At 42.9% G+C, this 24,963-nt stretch overlaps 1 protein-coding gene across 3 annotated transcripts; it reads left to right on the forward strand.

Annotated features, from left to right (window-relative positions):
• Positions 1 to 10,992, forward strand: FBXO43 (F-box protein 43). 3 transcript variants are annotated; one of them, XM_038391333.2, is made up of 6 exons: positions 1 to 917; positions 1,101 to 1,223; positions 5,288 to 6,792; positions 7,923 to 8,025; positions 8,873 to 9,061; positions 9,186 to 10,991. In XM_038391333.2, exons 3-6 carry the CDS (start codon positions 5,312 to 5,314, stop codon positions 9,432 to 9,434), a joined length of 2,022 nt encoding a protein of 673 aa, XP_038247261.1. In that variant the 5' UTR covers positions 1 to 917; positions 1,101 to 1,223; positions 5,288 to 5,311; the 3' UTR covers positions 9,435 to 10,991. The 3 variants fall into 3 exon arrangements, with proteins under 3 accessions (XP_038247261.1, XP_038247258.1, XP_038247260.1); XM_038391332.2 differs by lacking the exons at positions 1 to 917; positions 1,101 to 1,223 and adding exons at positions 1,331 to 1,514; positions 3,284 to 3,324 and having other exon boundaries at positions 9,186 to 10,992; XM_038391330.2 differs by having other exon boundaries at positions 1 to 1,223.
• Positions 10,993 to 24,963: the final 13,971 nt, after the last annotated feature.

Genomic DNA, 24,963 nt, shown 5'->3' on the forward strand with positions numbered 1-24,963 from the left:
GACAGGGCTTAGCTCCTTTGAAAACATTTTGTTTTAGTCATGCTCGAAGCTAGGCTCCTAAAGGTTTCACATTAGGGTGAAGCCTCGTCACCTCAGACAGGCTCTCTAGCAGCAGGCCCCCTCGGGGTGACTAGATGTGCTGTGGGGGAGAAGAGAGAGACATAGCAATAGAAAAGTGCGGGAAAGAGGGGCAGAGAAGCAGCAGCCCTACACGTGTGGGGAGAAGCAGGAAAAGGAGTCTAGCCCTGGAAAGAGAGGGGGAAACGAGGAGGCAAAAAGCCTCCGAAGGTGCAGTGGGGAAGGGGAGGGACACAGCCCTGGAAGTATTGGGGGGGGGGGGAATGGGGTCGGTCTCTGCAACAGAGCTCCCTCCGATGCCCCCATCACACGCACTGTATATTTTCTGGCTGACTACTGGGGGCGGGGAGGGAGATTACAGCTGTAGCCTCCTTCCCTCCCCCTTTACTGGGTTTGCTCCTGAGCCCTTCTCTGCTCTGGCCCCCCGTGCCAGGAGGCAGCACTGAGGGGGAGGAGGAAAAGCTACAGCGGTTGAGAAGGGCGGGCAGTTCAAATCCAAGCGAGGGAAACCCACAGCAGCCGCATGCGGGGAACTGGTGCTGGCTAGAGGCGGCGGCTCCTCTCCAGGGCAACGCGCTGGGGCGGGGGGCGAGAAACGCTCGGCGCTGCCGCAGCCGGAGGCAGGGAGTAGCGCCCCGCGGGGCAGCAGGGTCGGTGTCCCTCACTGCTCCCAGTCCGGCCTGTAGCATGTTGTTAACTTCAGTCCCCATCGCTCAGCCCCATTGACCCCCTCGCAGAAGCCCCATTATTGTGGGGGCAGAGATTGCCCTTTGCCCACTGAATTGCCGGAGAAGGATGCGGGGGTGAAGCTGCTGCCTTCCTGGGGCCCGTCATTCAAGGTGACTGAGAGTCCTACAGGTGTTATTCCTTAGGTGGTTGGTCTAGTCAATTAGCCTCGTTGCACTAACTGCGGAGGTTACCGCTAATAAACACATAGAGTAATTGGTTAAATTAGTTGTTTTGTGACTTGAACGGATTTTGCCTCCGAGCTGCCCTAATACCTTGGGAATGCATTGATTTAGTTTTGCTCCTGCCTTCGCCTTGCCCTGGGACGCTGGGTAAACCCCCAGTCAAGTAACACGGCGGCTGTTCGCATCAGATAGCGCTTCCTCAGCCCAGGATCTCGCATTGCGTCACAACGCTGGGTAAGTAGCAAACCCATTGTGCAGGGGGGATTTAGCTACAGCATCCTCCATAGTAATTAATATTGTTGGGGTGCAACGACTCATTTTGAGTCAATTAGATGGGGATACTTGCACAGCTTGATGCATGTTGGAGAACCTTCAGGTAAAGTTTGTTTGCTGCAAAGATCAGACTTGATTTAAATGCTGGAAAAAAAAACTATTCATCTCTGTACCGAGAATTCTTCTCCATCCCTTTCCTCTAAATAGCAGGTGCACTGAGAAAGGAGGATAGAAATAAGTTTGGTGATGCAGGTAATGTACCCCTTTTATATTTTACTAATCTAAAAGAAGCCTGTGGCAGAGTCAGTTCAGGACCCAGTCGTTCTTTGTTCTAGTCACTATGCTCTTTTGTTTCCTGGTAATCATTGCATCCTTGGGCCACTTCATAAGAGGGATCTTCACATGGAACAGCTCCTCTCTAGACATCCTCATCTTTCCATAGCTTAGTTCTCAAAACATTTCATTCCATAGACTGTCAGGAAACACTCTGCAGTTCATTGGTGGTCCATAGACCACCGTTTGAGAGCCACTGTATTTGAGAGCCACTGGTGTTCCTGCTGGGGAGTGGGGTCGGGGCATGGGGGCTTGCTCCGCTCCCTGGCAAGAGGGCGGGCAGTGCAGGGTAAGCCCCAGTGCCCTAACTCCACTCCCGGCAAGAGCCCCGGGCAGGTGGAATGGAGCAGGCCCCTGCACCCTGACCCAGCTCCCCGGCAGGAGCGCCGAGCGGGCGGAGTGGTTTGGGGTATGGGGCTCCCCAATTGACCAGGGTTCCCCAATATACTGGGGCCACTGCGCATGGCCTGTTGTCCCAGTGGCTAATCCGCCACTGGTTCACCATGCCTCAATTTTCTCACATGTGAAATGGGGATAATGACACTTCCTTTTGCGAAGTACTCTGAGATCTATGGTTGAAAAGTGCTGTGTAGCATTTTAAATATCACTTTGCTACTAAATTATTGGATTTAAACCTGTTTCCTTGTGTTAAAGGAGAAAACTCTTATTAAAACACCAAATTTAGAATAACTTTGAAAAAGGAATTCTAAGGGAGGTTTTAAATGTCTGATTGAATTACCAAGAAAAAATATTTCACTCCAGTGGGAGATATCAATCTCAAATGAAATGAGACTTGGTTTGTATGAAATTGATGTGTAAATATATACTAGTAAGTTTTTAAAAGGTTTTTTCCCCCTTTAATGTTGAATTTGCAACATTTTGCCCTCAATCCGGCAAAATCTTATGCACAAGATGAACTTTACTACTGTGAGTATTCCAAGTGAAATAAAAACCAAATATGTGCATAAAGGTTTGCAAGATTGGGGTGCGGGTTAGGAAGTGTTATCAAGAATGATTACGGATCACATTCTGTTTGCCTGCTCTATCGCAGTGCTTCTCCCCTACAATTGTAAGAATATATAGTGTTGTCAATCCAAGGAAGTATATAAGAAGCTCAGAAGTGCTCTTCTCTTCCCCCCCCCCCCCCCCACATTGTTTTGTTTAAGTTCGGAGGGCTTTGGGATATTATTTTAATGTGGCAAAAATAATTTTTGCCTTATCTCTCTGCCAGTTCAGATCTCTGTTACAGTGTTACATGAGTTCTTCCCCCCCCCCCCACTTTTTTACCTTCCGTTCCTTTTGAGACAAAGAGAAATGATCAACTTTTACTTCTTTAAAAGTATAGCATCCTAATTACAGCTTTTGATATCCTCTACTTTCAGTTGTTTGTAATGTTAGAATTAAAAGTAAATATTGTCATCCTCCCCACCCACCACTCCACCTTTCCCACTGTATTTTGACTGTATTGGAAAGCAAGGCCCAGATCCTTCAAACACTTACGCACATGCTTCACTTTAAGTGCATGCATAGTCTCATTAGATGCAATGGAACTATTAATGTGTTTTAAAGATAAGTATGTTACAGTATCTATGTTTTTGTAGTATTAGAGACTTGAATTGCCATTTTAAAAGCTATGTAAAACTATTTAGCAATTAATGCTAAAACAGCTTTGTCTCCTTCCCTTTTAGAAGGTTTTCGGCAGTTTCTTTACAGGCAGAGTGCCTTTCAGGTAATCTGGCTGATTCATATTGCTTCCCTCAGCATGTTTCTGTTATGTACTCTGTAGGGGCTCTGCTCTGCTCTGAGCACTCCCAATGTGTTTATCTAGGTCTACCAAGTCCCTGTGTCCTGTTCTGATCCACGTACTGTGGAGGTGTTTGGACCTCTTGCATGTGGCCCTCCCCCTCTGTTGGTTCCAATACAAGCATGGTCATGTATCCTCTTCTCTTTACCCTACCCTACCCTATGCTTACAATCATTTATTATCCTACTGGCAAAACCCTACCCCCCATGTTACTGTTCAGTCTTTTGCCTCATCACCTGCCAGTTCTCTGTGTCTGCCTTATTCTTGCCCTTTACCTAAGGGTTCATTTCCCCATACACTGTGCTGTGGTCTTTTACTACAAAGAAAAACTCTCCCCTTAACACATCCACGACTAGGAAATGGAATAAAAAAAAAAGGACTTTAAATCTCTGGGGTATTGGGTAATTCAATGCCCCAAATCCATCAAAGGATAATTCTACATAACAAAGGGTGGCACAACTACTTTTTTTCTAATAGTGGGATGCCCAACTAGCCCAGGGTCCTTGGTACACTGAAGATATCCCACTCTGGTAAATGGCCTATGAAGACATATATCTTTGTCACTGGTCTCTCATACCAGACAATCTCTAGGTATATTTCCCAAATTACTAGAGTTAGAAACTGTTACACTGCTGCAAAGCTTGGAATCAAAAGATGTGTAACTTTTTGCTAGCTTTGGTGGCTCATGAGATCTTTGTCCTTATGGTTACATTATTCAAAATATTCTTGCATGTCTGCTGTGTCCTGGGTTTGCAAAATAGTAACCTGGTCTATGTCCTTGCTAGTCTGATCTGGGAAGGAGAGGGAATACTTTTTTATATCTATATGGAAATAGTTATCAATGCCTCAGGTAATCGTATCCTTCAGAGAGAAATCAAATAAATACCTAAGAGCTTCTGTTGTTCCCTTGAAAATAATGTGAACTTTCTGACTGTGCAAAAAGCTTATTACCATAGGGCAGAGTATCTTTTTCTCACCACATACATGGGGAGAGTGCTAATTAGTTCTTCAGTGCCCATAAATTGTATAACCACAGGGTAGGAGCTATATTACCTCAGATCATCAAGAGACTGAGCAGAAATTCTTGGTGGTTTCTGTTCAGATTTGTAAAGAAAATGTCTTGGAGCAGTGTAGTGACCAACACTAGACTGTCCCTTTTGTGTAACTGGAACGCAACGGTTTCCAGTATTGAAGGACTGAAGGATCTGAATACATTTGTGGAAGCTTGCTGATTCTCTAGACAATTAGTTAGGATTATCAGCCACCAGGGCTCCCTCTTTCTTTAAACAAACGAAAAGCCTTTGTGGCAGTTTTTCTTTTCTCCCATCTTTCCATCAGCACAAATAAAATAGACTAATCCATGAGTTTCAATCCCCTGTTGGCTCTCAAGAACTGAACTGGCAGAGAGTAGAGGGACTCTATGTAAATGAAGAGTGAAATTCTGACCCTATTGAAGTCCATGGAAGTTTTGCTGTTGACCTCAGCGGGGCCAAGATTTTTCCTATTGTCTACGATCAGACTGAACCCATTCTCCATGGATGATGATTGGTAGATCAGCTATATAATCAGATGTGTTTTTCACTTACTTCATTTCTCCTATACCATGTTTTTTAAGCTGTTCATCCCCATTATTTTACATCAGTAAAGTATTTACTATCTATTTATCCTTTTAAATATCTATAGTGCATCCATCTTGCTAGAGTGTGAGTGCTGTTTCCACAAAAATGCAATAAAAATATTTTTCACTATGGTTACTATTTTGATTCTGAAAGAACGTTGCCTAAATGAAAAGAAATCGTCTTAGATATTTGATAACCATTGGTAACTGTATTTAAAATAAGTTCTTTATGGCTCATTCTAGAGATAAAATGCTGTCTTCACTTTACAGAATCAGAGAAATTCCAAGTGAAAGATGTCAGAAAGTCGCTCAGTGCTGTCTATTCTTAAAAGAGGCAGGTTGACTTCTCCCAGCAACAATGTGAAATACTCCAGCTTTAGAGACTCCTGTTCCACCTCCATATTTCATGATCGTGGAAAAGATCCTAACTTTGATCATACTGATGCAGAACATAAAGATGAACTGAGCACAAGATGTCTATCATTACTACATGAGTATTCTGAACATTCACACCCTAATTTAGTAATTCCAGTGTTGTCTCCCATTGAAAATGAAAATAATTCTATCTCCTTATCTGAAAGAAAAGAGGCAAATGTAACTACAGATTTTTTGGAAACTCCTAAAGTAAGTAAAAAAGACTCATCACTGCGTAGGAGACTGCTTCTGTCTAAAACTGCTTTGGGAGGCACTGTAGGATTCTTTGAAAGACAAGTCAATTCTTCAGATTGCAGTAGGAAAAAAACATCTTGTGTTCTCAGTTTTGAAGAAAAACTTTCAAAAAGTTCTTCGTGTTCCCCAAGAGATAACACTTACAAACCTCTAGCTACTAGCACTTTAAAAACTGAGGAATCTAGTCCTGCTTGCCAAAAGTTGAGGCTTGCCTTCTCACAGCAAAGGACTTCTACAGTAGATGATACCAAATGTAAAAACAACTTCTTGTCAGAACCTGAATGTTTATCTCCAATTCACCATAATACTTCTAAGGACACTATTATTGACAAGACTCCTAATGAGCTTAGTGATGAAAGCACCTCTCTGGAATTGCTTAGAACCCCTACATGTTGTATGTTGTCTGAGACGAATGAGGATAAATTTCTGACTCCAGTCAGCAACCTAATAGCAGATTTTAACTTTGATTTACTTGACGTAAATACTCCCCCTACTCATGTGGTAAGTGACTTGGAGCTTTCAGTGCCTGAAGACAGTGGATTTAATTCCCTTGGCTTAGATAAATCAGAAGATTCCTCTTCAGATCATGAGGGATCGTTCCAAGAACTCCTTCAAAAACAGAAGGAAGTTTCCAAATTTCTGGATGCTAAAAGAAAGTCAAGAAAACTAGACCGAGTGAGGAGGTTATCCACCCTTCGGGAACGGGGTTCGCAGTCTGAGACAGAGGAAGACTATAATATTATGCTAATTAATTCAGAATATAAATTAAAAATAGCAAGAGACTCTGCCAGTGAAGACAGTGGATTGGTTTTTAATGAGGAGAATAGTGGAGATTTGGTTCTAAATCTTGGGGATTTATCAAGAACACCTGCTTTACAAGTAGTTTGTGAAATCTTGCGAAGCAAAAGAAAAAAACCAGAGCAAAATGGACTCTTGGAGAACACTGAGAGAGCTGAAATGTCTGTATTAGAATATATTCTTGCTGGACTCATAGGCAAGAAAATGGGCCTTGAAAAATTAGATATTTTAACAGAATTAAAATACAGAGATTTAAAGCATATTCTTGCTATAGTTTTAGGTGCTTTGACTGTGGAAAGCCTATGCAGGTAAGAAATACAACTATATATTTTTCAAAATTTTGAAAATTTAAGCATTTTTTCCCTGCTAATGAGTTGGGGAGCTGGAACAGTATTACTCCCATGTAACAAAAATAACATTTAATTTACTACTGATGTGTTTTGAAGTAACAAAGAGAATGTCACGTGTAATTACAGGTTTCAGAGTAGCAGCCGTGTTAGTCTGTATTTGCAAAAAGAAAAGGAGTACTTGTGGCACCTTAGAGACTAACAAATGTATTTGAGCATAAGCTTTCGTGAGCTACATGCATGCATCCGATGAAGTGAGCTGTAGCTCACGAAAGCTTATGCTCAAATAAATTTGTTTAGTCTCTAAGGTGCCACAAGTACTCCTTTACTTGTAATTATGTTTTTTTAATCTATCTAATAATAAAGATTTAGGGTATTCATTGCCATTTGTTTTTGTAATCAGTGAAAATATTCATAAATGTTAAGCTCAGCTCAGTTCCCAGAGCATCAGTTTATGATGCTGCAATATTGTAAGTCTAAAATATTTATTTTAGTAAAAAAATATCAGTAGCATAACAAGACCCCAGAGACTTCAGGTGTAATAATAGGTTAGGGGCCCCCTTCCCAGTTCCAAAATTCGCCTCCTTCCAGTCCCTCCCTCCCCCGCCCCCATCACCCAGCTCCTGTTCAGCTCCCTGCCTATCCAGATACCTTCTCTCCCAGCTTCTTCCGCTTTCAGTCCAGCCATAGCTCTCCCAGGCCTGATGCAATCCTCCCACCTTGGTCCCCTCCAGTTCCACTCCAGCCCTCTCCTCCCACCACTCAGCAGCTCTGATCCAGCCCCCTAGTTCTGCTCCAACTCTCTTCCCCTCAGCTCTCAACTCGCCCCACTCTCCTACCCCATGCAAAGCAGTCAATGATTTTTGCAATGGTGATGCAGAAGAATGAGGCAATGTTATGTTTCAAGTCAAGTCTATAAAGTGGAGTTTGTTACAGTATATTGCAATATTCTGCAAAATGATTAAGATAATATTTTAAGTCATGATAAAATTGGAAAGGGTTAATTTTTAGTATTAGGATCTTAAACTATACCACTCATAAAAACTTAAGATTTGAAAAGTGGATGATATTTTGTTTGGTTTTTGTTTCAGTATTTGGAAAGTAAGCAAGAACTGGCGTGAAATTGTTATACAAGACAAAAATGCATATCTCAGGAGAAAGCTGTACATAAAACAGCTGAAGGCGGAAGCTGGGGTAATGTATCTCCCAAAGGCAGGATTTTTCTAAATATTGGGCATGTTTGGGGAAGAGGGGAAGAATATAAAGATCCTAGTGAACTGCAGAAATCTCCCAGCTGACAATGAGAGTTGTAAAATCTTTACCCAGTAGATATAACTCACAATACACGTAGAGAACCATTGAGTAAAAATGTCATTTTTAGTCTTTTTACTCTAGCCATGCTTCACGGAAAATGTTTAAAACATGTAGTGCTTGGAATCAATAGGACTTTCCTCAAATTATAATAAATTTAAAGTGAACCAGGTTTTGGGCTTAAAATCCTGTCCCTTCCTCTTCATCTCTCATATACCCCATTTCAACACCACCTTTTTTCTTCTTCCATTTAAATCACTGCTTGCAGGTCCAGTAGGACTAAAATTGTGATTCCTTTCCAATTGTTTGATTTGTTTTTCCTTTGTGGCTTAACTTACCTCTAGGGTAGGGATTCCTTGAAGTGACCTGATGGCAAGTGAGTATCCTATAAGCAGTTGGAAGTGTTTACTATTGAGATTTCTGAAATAGGAAAGATATCAGAGGGAGTTGCAGGGAGAGATGAGGTCTTGTAAGTGATAAAGGAGAGTCTATTTGGTCACCCTGAAATGATCTTTATAGACCACGATATTTCTTCCAATGGATCTTGTTTTGTCCACCTGTCCATTAAGTACTAAACTTTTACTTGAAGAAATTTACACATTTTGTACCTCTTTATTGTGAAAAATAAAAATAGTTCTAAAACAAAAACAAAGCTACATTAAACAAAGCCCTAGTTATCTTGGTACTCATTGAAGCTGATTTCTCTTCTTATAATCATCATCTGTAACAGGGATGTCTCTTGCATGTTGAAGATGCTGCCACAAGACTTAATATTCTAAGAAGATCTGCTCTAAGACCTGTTCAAGCTCAAGCTAAAACTGCTGTGTTACAAACATCACCTTATTGCAATGAGCTTTTAACACCTACAGGTTGCAGTTCTGTTCCCCAGTCAACTAGTAAACAGGAAGAGTACCTTAAGGTAAGCAATGTAGCCAGTTGTTAACGTTGAAAATAAAGATTTCTTAAGACGAATTTTAGACTTCTTAAGATGTATAGTCAAGAACTGCAGGTATTAAATGTCGTTTTCTCCCCTCTTGATACAGATTGCCAAAACCCTTTTTATTGATGAAGCTTTAAAACCTTGTCCAAGATGTCAGTGCCCAGCTAAGTATCAGCCCTTAAAGAAAAGGGGACTATGTAGCCGAGAAGCCTGTGCGTTTGACTTTTGTATTTTGTGTTTGTGCACCTTCCACGGGTCTAAAGAATGCAGTAGTGCATCTGCAAAGCAGCGAAATAAAAAAGATGCTCTTCCAGGAAGTGCCCAAAGCAAGAGAAATTTAAAACGACTCTAAAGTTATAAGGAACATAGGTTTCCCTACTCTGTCTCTGATTTTGTCTATCTTTTTATTAATTATGCATATTTTGAAAGTAATATTGTCATTTTGCCCAGTAATTAAGCTGATTTCTCATGTACATATCTTAAATTAACTTAGTGTATTTTTGATAAGTTTTTGAAAAAAGGGAAAAAATTTTTAAACTTTTAATGTCTCATTTTACCCGTCATGTAGCCAGACTCTTTCAACTTCTTAATTTTTCAATAAAGTACTTTCAATATAGTCTTCAATATCTATTTTACAACATCACTTGAAAATTTAAAGTTGTGATTCTTGTCTCAATGGCAAATTAAAGAGAATGAATCATTAAAACTTTCTTTTCTATAGGTTTTGTTATGAGACATTTTTAAAACTAGTCTTTAAAAACATGCTATGATGAAGCATTAGAGAAGTGCTGACTCAGAGGAAATACTACCACCTCGTCATTCGACGATGCTGCTAAAATAGAATATTAGATTTTTTTTTTAAAGCCAGATAGGACCATTATGATTTAGTTTTATCTCCTGTATTACACAGGCTGAAGAACCCTACCCAGTAACTTCTGCACTACTTTCTGGTTGAGCGCTATAACTTTTTTTTTTTTTTTTTTTTTTTTTTTTTTTTTTTTTTTTAAGAAAGATATCCAGTCTGGCTTGAAAGATTTCTGGTGATGGAGAATCCACCACATCCACCTATGTAGTTGTTCTGGAGGCTAAGTACCCTTATTGTTTTAAAAATATGCACCTTATTTCTAGCCTGAATTTTTTTAAAATCGGCTTCTATACATTGGACTTTGTTATGCCTTTTTCTGCTAATGAGCCATCTTTCGGAGTTTCAGGGTTAGCTGTACCTTAGCACACCCCTTGCCCCCAGTCTTCCTCAAGGGCACCCACTTAAGGTTTCAGGCTCTTAGCTGTAACCTCTGTTGGGCAGAGACCTGCATCTCTCTCCCTCAAGACTGGGCATGTAGGCTTGCAGTTCTTACAGTCCCACTTCTGCACCTCACTGTGATTTCCCCAGAAGGTCTGACTGGGAACTGGCACCGTGGTTAACCTTTCTCCAGGGATTGCAACAGTGTATACCAGTTACTAACCAGCCTTCTTTAAATATGTTGGGAGCAAGAGACAGACAAAGGAAAGCATAGATCCTCTGCTTAGCGGGGAAGGAGAGCTAATAATGAAATCAACAAGGCTGAGGTGTTTAATGCCTATTTTGCTTCAGTCTTCACTAAAAAGGTTAATGATGACCAGATACTCAGCACAATTAATACTAACAACAAGGAGGAAGGAATGCAAGCCAAAATAAGGGAAAAAACAGGCTAAAGAATATTTAGATGAGTTAAGTGTATTCAAGTTAGCAGGGCCTGATTAAATTAATCCTAGGGTGCTTAAAGAACTAGCTGAGGCAAACTCAGAACCATTAGCAATTATCTTTGAGAACTCATGGAGGTTGGATAGGGTCCCAGAGGACTGGAGAAAGGCAAACATAGTACCAGGGTTTTTTTTGTTTTGTTTTGTTTTTTTTAAGGGTACAAAAAGGACAAAGAATTGTAAACAAATCAATTTAACTTAAGTACCTGGAAAGATACTGGAAAAAAGAAATAATCAATTTGTAAGCATCTACAGGAGAATAGGGTTATAAGGAATAGCTGCCATCTATTTGTCAAGAACAAATCATGCTAAATCAACCTAATTTCCTTCTTTGACTGGGTTACTGATATAGTGGATCAGTGGGAAGGGGTAAATGTGATATCTTGATTTTTAGTAAGACTTTTGACACAATCCCATGTGACATTCTCATAAGCAAACTAGGGAAATGTGGCCTAGATGAAATTACAATCAGGTGAGTACACAGCTAGTTGAAAGACTGTACTCAGATTTCAAGGGTTCGCTGTCAAAGTGGGAGGGTGTATCTAATGGGGTCCTGCAAGGGTTGGTCCTGGGTCTGATACTCGTCAATATTTTCATTAATGACTTGGATAATGGAGTGAAGAGAGTATGCTTATAAAATTTGCAGAGTACACAAAGCTGGGAGGGGTTGCAAGCACTTTGGAGGACAAGATTAGAATTCAAAATTATCTTGACAAATTGGAGAATTGGTCTGAATTTAACAAGATGAAATTCAATAAAGGTGAGTGAAAAGTACTTCACATAAAAGGAAAAAATCAAATGCACAACTACACAAGGGGGAATAACTGGCAAGGTGGTATTACTGCTGAAGAGAATGTGGGGGTTATAGTGGATCACAAATTGAATATGAGTCTATACTGATGCAGTTGTGAAAAAAGCTAATATACTTCTGGGTCATATTAACAAGAGTTTCTCACAAAAGACACGTGAGATAGTTGTTCCATTCTACTCTGCCATGGTGAGACCTCAGCTGGAGTACAGTGTGCATCCAATTCTGGGTACCACACTTTTTAGGAAAGATGTGTATAAACTGGAGAGAGTCCAGAGGAGAGAAACAAAAATGATACAAGGCTTAGGAAAAGTTAAAATATTGATCATGTTTATCTTTGAGCAAACAAGACTAAGGAGGACCAGTCTTCAAATACATTAAGAGCTCTTATAAAGAGGACAGGGATCAATTGTTCTCCATGTCCACTGGAGACAGGACAAGAAGTAATGGGCTCAATCTGCAGCAACTGAGGTTTAGGTTAGATAATAGGAGAAACTTTCTAACTCTAGAGGTTAGAACTATAAAGTTTTGGAATAGACTTCCAAGGGAGGTTATGGAATCTCCATTAGACGTTTTTAAGAACAGGTTGGACAAACACCTTTCAATGATGGTCTAGGTTGACTTTCTTTCCTCATTGTAGGGGACTTAAATTGATGACTTCCTGAGGTCCCTTCCAGCTCTACTTCTACATGTTCTAAACAAAAAATTTACATTTATTCTTATGGTAACTGCTTGTTTTTATGTTTTCTCTGCAATACTAAGTTCATGTACACACACTATAGAAGCTTACTCGAGGTCACCCATCAGTTTTATAGGGCCCTAGTAGACCAAAGACCTTCCAGCCCTTCTGCAAGGGTTCGGGGCCGCCTGTTGGATAAAAGTTGCTGATAATTTGCTGAATCAGAAGAAGGCCCTGTGCCCAGTTTAAACTCTGCCTTTTTATATCAAAAGCCGTTTCTCTGTCAGTCTCTGGAAAATCGAGTTTGAACCACTCTATGCAAACCTCCTCAGGGCATGGTACCTCACTGGAGCTGTTCACAGCCTGCATTATTTATCTTAATCACCCCCACACTCACTCTTTTTATTTCCTGGAGAAGCAGTATTAACCCTGCCCCACTTGAGTTGCACACGATCCCTGGCTCACAGTGACACAAACCATTCATAAATTTAAAACTATACGGTCTCCAACTATATTGTGTACTATTCAATATCTGTCACATCTATCAGAAATGTCTTCCAATGTAGGTAACTGCAGACTGTGATCAAGCAAGTCACTACTGAACCTTCTCTTTGATAAGCTAAATGGATTGAGATTGAGTCTCTTCCTATAAAACTTGCTTTCTAGACCTTGAATCACGCTTGTAGTTCTTCTCTGAACCCTTTTCAATCTTTCAACTTTCATTTTTGAAGTGTGGGTACCAGAACTGAGTCACAATATTCCAATAATGGTCACACTAATGTAATATATGGAGTGTAATAACAGCTTCCTATTCATATTTGATATTTTCCTGCTTCTACATCCAAGGATCGCATTTGCCCTCTTAGCTATGGCATTGCACTCAGTGCTTAGGTGCAACTGCCAACTCCCATGACCCTTTTCTTCAGTGTTGCTCCATTCCAAGATGCAGTCCCCCATCTTGTGTGATCTACGTTCCCTGTTCATAAATGTATGACTTTACATTTGGCTGTATTAAAACGCATGTTGCTGGAAAAAGGCCTGTTTTCCAAAGTGACCCAGCTTGGTCTGTAATACTCACTTGTTCCCATCATTTAAAATTCCCCCAATTTTTGTGTCGTATGCAAATTTTACTAATAATGATTTTATATTTTCTTCCAGAAAATTGATTAAAAATATTTAATAGAATTGGGTCAAGAACAATCCCACTGGGACCCCACTAGAAATCACCCTCTTTAGATGACAATTTCCCATTTACAATTTTTACGATCTATCAGTTAACTAGTTCTTAATCTGTTTAATATGGGCTACATTGTATAGTGTTAATTTTTTTTACAATGTCATTTGTGACTAAGTCAAATGTCTTAAGTTTAAGTATGTTATGTGAACGGTTTCCTTTATTAACCAAAGGACCTTTATTTCGATCTCATCAAAAAAGACACTGTTTGACAAGAGCTATCTTCCATAAGAGATAAAACCTTGTTGATTGGCATTAATTATGCTACCATCCTCTAATTCATGACTGATTGCATCCCATATCAGCCTTTCCATGATTTTGCTCAGAATCAATGTCAGACTACAGTTAGCTAGGTCATCCAGTTTGCCCTTTATTAAAAATTGGCACAATATTAGATTTTTCCCCCCTAGTCCTCTGGAAGTTCCCCAGTGTTCCAGGATTTGTTTAAAAATCAACATTAATAGTAAGTTATTTTAGTACTCTTGTGTGTAAAAATGTTTAATATTAATAGTTGCTGTTTAACATTAGGTTAAACATTACTATACATAATACTATTCATTAAACATTACTATACTGTGCTGGTACCATTACTAGGTTTAAGAGAAGGTCCCAGTTAGAAAGCCCATCTCTAACCAATGACCATTTTTATGCCCCCAAATTCCTTCATTACTCTAAAATGACTGCAGCAAATAGTAATATCAGCAATGTTTGCTGTACAAGCAAATATGATAGAGGGGCATAGTAGTAACTGCAACACAGAATCAAACATCATGTTGTATCATTCAGTCCACTTATTCCCAGGGAAATTCTCCAGTCTCTACTTTGTATTTCTGATCTCTATTCTGAATAAGCAAAAATCACTCCACCCTGAAATGGATGCTGCAGACCCTGGCTTGCTTAGTGAAAACCTAGGATTTCTAAAATGGTTCCCTGGCAAAGAGCCAGGTATGTGTGTACTGTATGTGGATAGGCAGAATCACAGCTCGGAGGTAAAAAGAACAGGAGTACTTGTGGCACCTTAGAGACTAACAAATTTATTTGAGCATAAGCTTTCGTGGGCTACAGCCCACTTCATCAGATGCATAGAATGGAACATAGAGTAAGAAGATGTATCCATACAGAGAATAAATGACAACAGTGAGCATGTGCAAGATTGGTGGCTATTGAGTAAGGCATGACAGAGAGATCAGTAAATTTATCAGCTAGTTGGTCGTAGCCCACTCATACTGGTAACAACTTGTTTTAAAGGCAAGAGCTGTCAATCATAATTCTGAGGTAATGGTTGGTATTGTGCATGTGCGAATGGGGTAATTCTTAAGGGTATGTAAGGAAGTCCTAGGAGAGTGTAAAAGGCCAAACAAAGAGCAGAGCAGTCAGTTGATGGGGAGAGAAGAAGAAGATCTGGACTGGAGAAAGAGAAGACAGGGAACTGGAAGCCAGCAAAGAGAAAGCTGCTGTAAAGAAGTCAGAAAAGCTGCCACAGAGAAAAAGAGAAGAATACTGGAGCAGAGCAAAGCTGACTGACCAGGAGCTGAACAACGACAATGATTAAAGATTTTAAAAGCCGTAACTGATTTTAAAGGGATACCAATGGATTTATAAAGTCAGCTTGCCAGGTTTTGATATAAATTTTAGTATAGTATAATTTAGCATAGGATTTAATGTGTATGCTTGCAATGTGTGTGTTAATTGTATTTTATTTATGTAAAACAAAGTAATTTAAGAATTGCTGTCAGCAATTTGTTGCAAACTGGCCACTTGTAACAAACAAATCGCTTCACTTAGAATCATTTGAACTATATGATACTGTAATTTGAATGGTTTCAGAGTAGCAGCCGTGTTAGTCTGTATTCGCAAAAAGAAAAGGAGTACCCGTGGCACCTTAGAGACTAACAAATTTATTAGAGCATAAGCTTTCGTGAGCTACAGCTCACTTCATCGGATGCATTTGGTGGAAAAAACAGAGGAGAGATATATATATACACACACACAGAGAACATGAAACAATGGGTTTATCATACACACTGTAAGGAGAGGTTTCAGAGTAGCAGCCGTGTTAGTCTGTATTCGCAAAAAGAAAAGGAGTACTTGTGGCACCTTAGAGACTAACAAATTTATTAGAGCATAAGAGAGTGATCACTTAAGATAAGCCATCACCAGCAGCAGGGGGGGGAAAGGAGGAAAACCTTTCATGGTGACAAGCAAGGTAGGCTAATTCCAGCAGTTAACAAGAATATCAGAGGAACAGTGGGGGGGGGGAGGGTGAAATACCATGGGGAAATAGTTTTACTTTGTGTAATGACTCATCCATTCCCAGTCTCTATTCAAGCCTAAGTTAATTGTATCCAGTTTGCAAATTAATTCCAATTCAGCAGTCTCTCGTTGGAGTCTGTTTTTGAAGCTTTTTTGTTGAAGTATAGCCACTCTTAGGTCTGTGATCGAGTGACCAGAGAGATTGAAGTGTTCTCCAACTGGTTTTTGAATGTTATAATTCTTGACGTCTGATTTGTGTCCATTCATTCTTTTACGTAGAGACTGTCCAGTTTGGCCAATGTACATGGCAGAGGGGCATTGCTGGCACATGATGGCATATATCACATTGGTAGATGCGCAGGTGAACGAGCCTCTGATAGTGTGGCTGATGTGATTAGGCCCTATGATGGTATCCCCTGAATAGACCCATGGAAAAGAAGCTCTTGAGGAATTCCACCATGATTTCAACAATTTCCATCCCACCATCAACCTCAGCCTGGACCAGTCCACACAAGAGATCCACTTCCTGGACACTACGGTGCTAATAAGCGATGGTCACATAAACACCACCCTATATCGGAAACCTACTGACCGCTATTCCTACCTACATGCCTCTAGCTTTCATCCAGATCATACCACTCGATCCATTGTCTACAGCCAAGCGCTACGATATAACCGCATTTGCTCCAACCCCTCAGACAGAGACAAACACCTACAAGATCTCTATCATGCATTCCTACAACTACAATACCCACCTGCTGAAGTGAAGAAACAGATTGACAGAGCCAGAAGAGTACCCAGAAGTCACCTACTAGAGGACAGGCCCAACAAAGAAAACAACAGAACGCCACTAGCCATCACCTTCAGCCCCCAACTAAAACCTCTCCAACGCATCATCAAGGATCTACAACCTATCCTGAAGGACGACCCATCACTCTCACAGATCTTGGAAGACAGACCAGTCCTTGCTTACAGACAGCCCCCCAATCTGAAGCAAATACTCACCAGCAACCACACACCACACAACAGAACCACTAACCCAGGAACCTATCCTTGCAACAAAGCCCGTTGCCAACTCTGTCCACATATCTATTCAGGGGATACCATCATAGGGCCTAATCACATCAGCCACACTATCAGAGGCTCGTTCACCTGCGCATCTACCAATGTGATATATGCCATCATGTGCCAGCAATGCCCCTCTGCCATGTACATTGACCAAACTGGACAGTCTCTACGTAAAAGAATGAATGGACACAAATCAGACGTCAAGAATTATAACATTCAAAAACCAGTTGGAGAACACTTCAATCTCTCTGGTCACTCGATCACAGACCTAAGAGTGGCTATACTTCAACAAAAAAGCTTCAAAAACAGACTCCAACGAGAGACTGCTGAATTGGAATTAATTTGCAAACTGGATACAATTAACTTAGGCTTGAATAGAGACTGGGAATGGATGAGTCATTACACAAAGTAAAACTATTTCCCCATGGTATTTCTCCCTCCCACCCCCCCCCCCACTGTTCCTCTGATATTCTTGTTAACTGCTGGAATTAGCCTACCTTGCTTGTCACCATGAAAGGTTTTCCTCCTTTCCCCCCCCTGCTGCTGGTGATGGCTTATCTTAAGTGATCACTCTCTTATGCTCTAATAAATTTGTTAGTCTCTAAGGTGCCACAAGTACTCCTTTTCTTTTTGCGAATACAGACTAACACGGCTGCTACTCTGAAACCTCTCCTTACAGTGTGTATGATAAACCCATTGTTTCATGTTCTCTGTGTGTGTGTATATATATCTCTCCTCTGCTTTTTCCACCAAATGCATCCGATGAAGTGAGCTGTAGCTCACGAAAGCTTATGCTCTAATAAATTTGTTAGTCTCTAAGGTGCCACGGGTACTCCTTTTCTTTTTGTAATTTGAATGTTCTTTAACTTGGAATAAGGGATTGGTATCAGGGATTTTGTCTTTTTGAGGATTTTTAGATCATATTGTAGTAGGGATTATTACTTACATTAATAAAAATACTTTGTTTTGGAAAGAATACTGCCTGCATCAATTACTTTATCGGGGGAGAGGGGAGGGTTATATCCATGTCCTTTCATGTTTCTTTAACCCAAGGGAAGAACAGACTAAGGTGGAGATAGGCAGGTTATTATAGCAGTGTCCCAAAATCTAATTTCAGGGTAACACACTGGGTCCTACATTGCATTTCAACCTTTTTAAAAAGTATGTGTTGTGAAGTCTCCGGAAAAGTGTGCATTTGGGGCTCAGTACAATTTCCTTATAATCAATGGGAGTCTTTCCATTGACTTTAATAGGACTTAGCCCTGGTCTACACTATGACTTTAGATTAAATTTAGCAACGTTAGATCTATTTAATCCTACACCTGTCCACACAATGAAGCCATTTTTGCCGACTTAATGGGCTCTTAAAATTTCTGTACTCCTCCCCGACGAGGGGATTAGCGCTGAAATCAAAATCGCCAGGTCGAATTTAGGGTAGTGTCGACAGTATTGGCCTTCAGGAGCTATCCCAGAGTGCTCCATTGTGACCGCTCCGGACAGCACTCTCAGTTCAGATGCACTGGCCAGGTAGATAGGAAAAGCCCCGCAAACTTTTGAATTTCATTTCCTGTTTCTCCACCATGGCAAGCTGATCAGCACAGGTGACCGTGAAGATCTCATCAGCAGAGGTGACCATAGAGTCCCAGAATCGTAAGAGCTCCAGCATGGACCGAACGGGAGCTACTGGATCTGATCACTGTATGGGGAGATGAATCCGTGCTATCAGAACTCTGTTCCAAAAGATAAAATGCCAAAATATTTGAAAAAAATTCCAAGGGCATGATGGACAGAGGCTATAACAGGGACCCGCAGCAGTGCCACGTGGAACTTAAGGAGCTCAGGCAAGTCAACCAAAAAACCACAGAGACAAACACCCACTCAGAGCCCCAGACATGCTGCCTTTATGATGAGCTGTATGCAATTCTAGGGGGTGCCCCTACAACTACCCCACACCTGTACGTGGACTCCTGCAAGGGAGTCTCACACAACAGGGATGAGGATTTTGGGGATGAGGAAGATGAGAGCGCACACCAGGCAAGCGGAGAAACCATTCTCCCCGACAGCCAGGAACTGTTTATCACCCTGGAGCCAATACCCTCCAAACCCGGGCTCCCGGACCTTGAAGGCGGAGAAGGCACATCTGGTGAGTGTACCTTTGTAAATATAATACATGGTTTAAAAGCAAGCGTGTTTAATGATTAATTTGCCCTCAAGACTTGGGATGCATTCATTGCCAGTACAGCCACTGGAAAAGTCTGTTGACGTGTCTGGGGATGGAGTGGAAATCCTCCAGGGACATCTCCATGAAGCTGTCCCGGAGGTACTCCCAAAGCCTTTGCAAAAGGTTTCTGGGGAGGGCAGCCTTATTGCATCCTCCGTGGTAGGACACTTTACCATGCCAGGACAGTAGCACTTAGTCTGGCATCATTGCAAAACAAAGCCTGGCAGCGTGTGGTCCCCGTGTTTGCTGGCATTCAAGCAACATTCGTTCTTTATCTCTCTGTGTTATCCTCAGGAGAGTGATATCATTCATGGTCACCTGGTTGAAATAGGAGAATTTTATTAAGGGGACATTCATAGGGGTCCGTTCCTGCTGGGCTGTTTGCCTGTGGCTGAAAAGAAATCATCCCCGCTGTTAGCCGTGTGTGTGTGTGGGGAGGGGGGGGGGTTAGTTGGGTTTGTGCTGCACGTTAACCTGAAAACATCAGCCCCTCCTTTTAAATGGCCAATGTGTCTTTTTCAATTTTACTCTCCCTTTTTTTCCTCCCGCAACTGCAAATGTTTCAACCCTGCCACTAGCATCTCCGTCCCAGAGGCTAGCGCAGATAAGGCAACAAAAAAACCACACTTGTGATTAAATGTTCTCTGAGCTCATGCAGTCCTTCCGCACTGAAAGAGCCCAGCAGAATGCATGGAGGCAAAGAATGCCAGAGTCCAGGAAAGCACAAAATAAACGTGAGGACAGATGGCTGGAGCAACAGGAGAGGTGGCAGCAACAGGATGAGAGGAGGCAGGATGCAATGCTGAGGCTACTGGAGGATCAAACTGATATGCTCCGGCATATGGCTGAGGTGCAGGAAAGGCACAGACCGCCACTGCAGCCCCTGTGTAATCAACTGCCCTCCTCCCCAAGTTCCATATCTTCTCCCCCAGACACCCAAGAACACGGGGTTGGGGAGGGGAAATCCACTGCCATTCTGCTCTCCTGGTGGTCTCGCAGGTCCTCTATATGACCGTCATCATCTTTCTCTTCCGCTGAACTCTGCTCGGCTGCTCTTGTCTCGCCATACCACGACAAGCGTGCAGCCTGCTCAGCTGTTGTGTCCTGGCAGCAGATGGTGCAGTAGGTCTGCAAAACTGGTCATCCAACCACTGCTTCCCCTGCAACTCTCCCTTCCTGCAGATGCCATACCACGGCAAGCATGGAGCCCACTCAGATCACTGTGGCAGTTATGAGCATTGTAAACACCTCGCGCATTATTCTGCAGTATGTGCAGAACCAGAACCTGCAAAAGCAGGCAAGGAGGTGACAGCAGCGCGGTGACGAGAGTGATGAGGACATGGACACAGACTTCTTTCAAAGCATAGGCCCAAGCAATTTGGACATCCTGGTGGCAATGGGGCAGGCTCATGCCGTGGAACACTGATCCTGGGCCCGGGAAACAAGCACAGACTGGTGGGACCGCATAGTGTTGCAGGTTTGGGATGATTCCCAGTGGCTGCGAAACTTTCGCATGCATAAGGGCACTTTCATGGAACTTTAGTTCCCCTGCCCTGAAGCGCAATAATACCAAGATGAGAGCAGCCCTCACAGTTCACAAGCGAGTAGCGATAGCCCTGTGGAAGCTTGCAATGCCACACAGCTGCCAGTCAGTCGGTAATCAATATGGAGTGGGCAAATCTACTGTGGGGGCTGCTGTGATCCAAGTAGCGAACACAGTCACTGAGCTGCTGCTATCAAGGGTAGTGACTCTGGGAAATGTGCAGATCATAGTGGATGCCTTTGCTGCAATGGGATTCCCTAACTGTGGTGGGGCGATAGACGGATATCCCTATCTTGGGACCTGACCACCAACCGCAAGGGGTACTTTTCAATGGTGCTGCAAGCACTGGTGGATCACAAGGGACGTTTCTTCAACATCAACGTGGGATGGCTGGGAAAGGTACATGACACTTGCATCTTCAGGAACTCTGGTCTGTTTGAACAGCTGCAGGAAGGGACTTACTTCCCAGACCAGAAAATAACTACTGGGGATGTTGAAATGCCTATAGTTATCCTTGGGGACCCTGCCTACCCCTTAATGCCATGGCTCATGAAGCCATACACAGGCACCCTGGACAGTAGTAAGGAGCTGTTCAACTATAGGCTGAGCAAGTGCAGAATGGTGGTAGAATGTGCATTTGGATGTTTAAAAGCACGCTGGTGTAGTTTACTGACGCAGTTAGACCTCAGCGAAATCAATATTCCCATTGTTATTGCTGCTTGCCGTGTGCTCCAAAATATCTGTGAGAGTAAGGGGGAGACATTTATGGTGGAGTGGGAGGTTGAGGCAAATCGCCTGGCCACTGAGTACACACAGCCAGACACCAGGGTGATTAGAAGAGCACAGCAGGGTGTGCTGCGCATCAGAGAAGCTTTGAAAACCAGTTTAATGATTGGCCAGGCTACGATGTGACAGTTCTGTTTGTTTCTCCTTGATGAAAACCTGCCCCCTTGGTTCACTCTACTTCCGTGTAAGCCAACCGCCCTCCCCCCTTTGATCACTGCTTGCAGAGGCAATAAAGTCATTGTTGTTTCAAAATCATTCTTTATTAATTCATCACACAAATAGGGGGATAACTGCCAAGGTAGCCCAGGAGGGGTGGGGAAGGAGGGAAGCACGGGTGGGTTGGTGGATGAGGGGAGGAGGGAAGGACAAGGCCACACTGCACTTCAAAACTTATTGAATGCCAGCCTTCTGTTGCTTGGGCAGTCCTCTGGGGTGGAGTGGTTGGGTGCCCGGAACCCCCTCCCCCCGCGTTCTTGGGCATCTGGGTGAGGAGGCTACAGAACTTGGAGAGGAGGGCGGGTGGTTACACAGGGGCTGCAGCGGCGGTCTGTGCTCCTGCTGTCTTTCCTGCAGCTCCACCAGATGCCAGAGCATATCAGTTTGATCCCCCAGTAGCCTCAGCATTGCATCCTGCCTCCTCTCATCACACTGCCGCCACCTCTCCTCTTGCTCCCACCACCTCTCGTCTTGCCCGTCCCTCCTGTCCTCGCATTCATTTTCTGCTTTCCTGGGCTTGTTTGCCTCCACACATTCTGCTGAGCTCTTTCAGTGCAGGAGGACTGCATGAGCTCAGAGAACATTTCATTGTGAGTGCGTTTTTTTCGCCTTCTTATCTGCGCTAATCTCTGGGACAGAGATGATGGGGAGCGTTGAAACATTTGGAGCTGTGGGAGGAAAAAAAGGGAGAGTAGTATATAAAAGACACATTTTAGAGAACAATGAGTAGACTCTTTCATGGTGAACCAAGCTGTTAACATTACATAGCACATGTGCTTTCGGTAGAAGGTCACATTTTGCCTCTTATTTTGAGGGCCTGCCAGTTTGATGTGAGAGATCACACATGCAGGGCTGGGCAACAGAACTCGGCTTACAGGCAGCCATGTAAGCCACAGTCTTTTGGCTTCTTCAACCTTCATATCATGTGGGAATGGTTTCAAACAGCAACACCCTCCTTTCCCATACCAAGCACCCGTTAGTTTGGCAATTTAAAAGGAGGGGCTGTACTGGCCGCAAATGCATCCCAAGTCTTCAGGGCAAATTAATCATTAAACTTGCTTTTAAACTTACTTGCTTTTAAACCATGTATTATATTTACAAAGGTAGGCTCACCAGAGGTGCTTTCTCCAGCTTCATGGTCTGGGAGCCCGCCTTGGGAGGGTATTAGCTCCAGGGTGTTAAACAGTTCCTGGCTCTTGGGGAGAATGGTTTCTCCACTTGCCTGCTGTGCACTATTCTCCTCTTCCTCTTCCTCGTCCCCAAAATCCTCATGCCTGTTGCATGAGACTCCCGCCTTGCAGGTGTCCATGGACAGGGGTGGGGTAGTAGTAGGGGTGCTCCCTAGAATTGCATGCAGCTCATCATAGAAGTAGCATATCTGGGGCTCTGACCCCGAGTGGCCATTTGTCTCTTTGGTTTTTGGGTCAGCTAGCCTGAGTTCCTTAATTTTCACGCGGCATTGTGTGGGTCCCTGTTGTAGCCTCTCCATCATGCCCTTGGAGATTTTGGCAAATATATTGGCATTTTGTCTTTTGGAACGGAGTTCTGATAACATGGATTCATCTCCCCATACAGCAATCAGATCCAGTGCCTCCTGTTCGGTCCATGCTGGAGCTCTTTTGCAATTCTGGGACTGCATGGTCACCTGTGCTGATGAGCTCACCACGCTGGCCAAACAGGAAATTAAATTCAAAAGTTCCCGGGGCTTTTCCTGTATACCTGGCTAGTGTATCTGAGTTGAAAGTGCTGTCCAGAGTGGTCACAATGGAGCACTCTGGTATAGCTCCCGGAGGCCAATACTGTCAAATTGTGTCCACACTACCCCAAATTCGACCCGGTGATGTCGATTTCAGTGCTAATACCCTTGTCGAGGAGGAGTACAGAAATTGATTTTAAGAGCCCTTTAAGTCGACAAAAATGGCTTCGTCGTGTGGATATGTGCAGGTTTAAATTGATCTAACGCTGCTAAATTCGACCTAAACTTGTTGTGTAGACTAGGGCATAGAAACAACATGCATAATGAGGAAGGCAAAACTGTAAAAAAATCAGCAATTGAAGTTCAACTCTTCTCTGTATGTATCAGTAACAAGATCTCTGCTCTTTGTGTGTAGCACAACTGCACTTGCTGTGAATACAGAGCACTAGGAAATTTATTTATTTCCTGCTTTCCCTTTCTGAACCATCCTTGATTAGGATATTGGTGACAAATTTCAGCCCTCAAAGTACTGTATTGGAAAGTACCTAAATAGAAATGTGCTTCTGTCTTCCTGCCTCTAGCAAGCATCCTGATTGGATTTGGGCTGAGTCCATCATGATTTTATTGGATATCTTACAAATCCTGGAGTTAATGGCTGCCACTCTCAAATACATCTGCCTTCTCCAAGATCGCTTGCCCAAGATTTCTTTTGGAGCCCAAAACTTTTTAGCTTTTCTTTGGGTAGTGTCCCTGTGGGTACTCCAATTTAGGTGTCAGTGCGTCCCTGCACTGCAGATCGGAGATTTTCAGTAGCAGTGCTCGGTTGGGGTGCATGTGCGTAGTAGTCATCTCATGGTGCCGTTGGCACCTCATGTAGCGTATGTGCAACCTAACCCTTCAGTTCCTTCTCAACCATCCTTGGCTGTAGATGGAGCTCCATGGCAGTGCTGCCTCTTTGTTTTTTCTATAGAGAAATTATTAGATTATTTATAGTTTAATAAGTCTCAGTTTGTCAGTTAGTTAGACATAGTTCCCATCCCCGTCCGCCCCCAGCGCAATTCCCCCCCCTTTATTTGGGAAACTTTTATCAGCTGTGATGCTCAGCTTGCCCAGGTTTAAACGCTGTGACTCTTGCCGTGAGACAATGCCAGTCTCTGACGCCACTCGTTATGTGTCTGTTGCTCATTTCCTCAAAAATGTGCTCACTGTAATAACCTGAAAGCCAGGACATGGTGTGACAGAGATCTCTGCCTCAAGATGATTTTAGTGGAGAAGTCCCTTCTGCCTACCCCTCAGGGACCAAAACCAACACCAGCAGCTGGTTTCCCAAACAAAACCACTGCTAATGGGAGTGCTCAGTCTTCAAAATTTCCAGGAATGAGCCACAACCTCTCCTTATAGGGACACTCCGAAAAAGAAGAGGTCCCCAGCGAGGTCGCTATTCTCGGGACCAAGCACTAGAATGAGCACCTCCGGTACCATCCCTCTGTGGACCTCTGCCAAGCCCCACCACACCAAAACAGAGTCGAGGCACTCCTCCTCCACGGCACCAACCACCCCAGTGCGAAAGTCGGCACTGAGACTGATACCACTGGCAATGCCCCCAGTACCTGCACCGACGGTTGTCGGCACCA

Source organism: Dermochelys coriacea, chromosome 2 (genome assembly GCF_009764565.3).
Source record: "Dermochelys coriacea isolate rDerCor1 chromosome 2, rDerCor1.pri.v4, whole genome shotgun sequence".
NCBI lineage: Eukaryota > Metazoa > Chordata > Testudines > Dermochelyidae > Dermochelys > Dermochelys coriacea.

Coding starts and splice junctions, on each gene's coding strand:
- FBXO43 (XM_038391330.2), top strand. CDS start 5,312: ATGTCAGAAAGTCGCTCAGTGCTGTCTATTCTTAAAAGAGGCAGGTTG. Junction 6,793..7,922: donor ACTGTGGAAAGCCTATGCAG/GTAAGAAATACA, acceptor TTTTTGTTTCAG/TATTTGGAAAGTAAGCAAGA. Junction 8,026..8,872: donor AGCTGAAGGCGGAAGCTGGG/GTAATGTATCTC, acceptor CATCTGTAACAG/GGATGTCTCTTGCATGTTGA.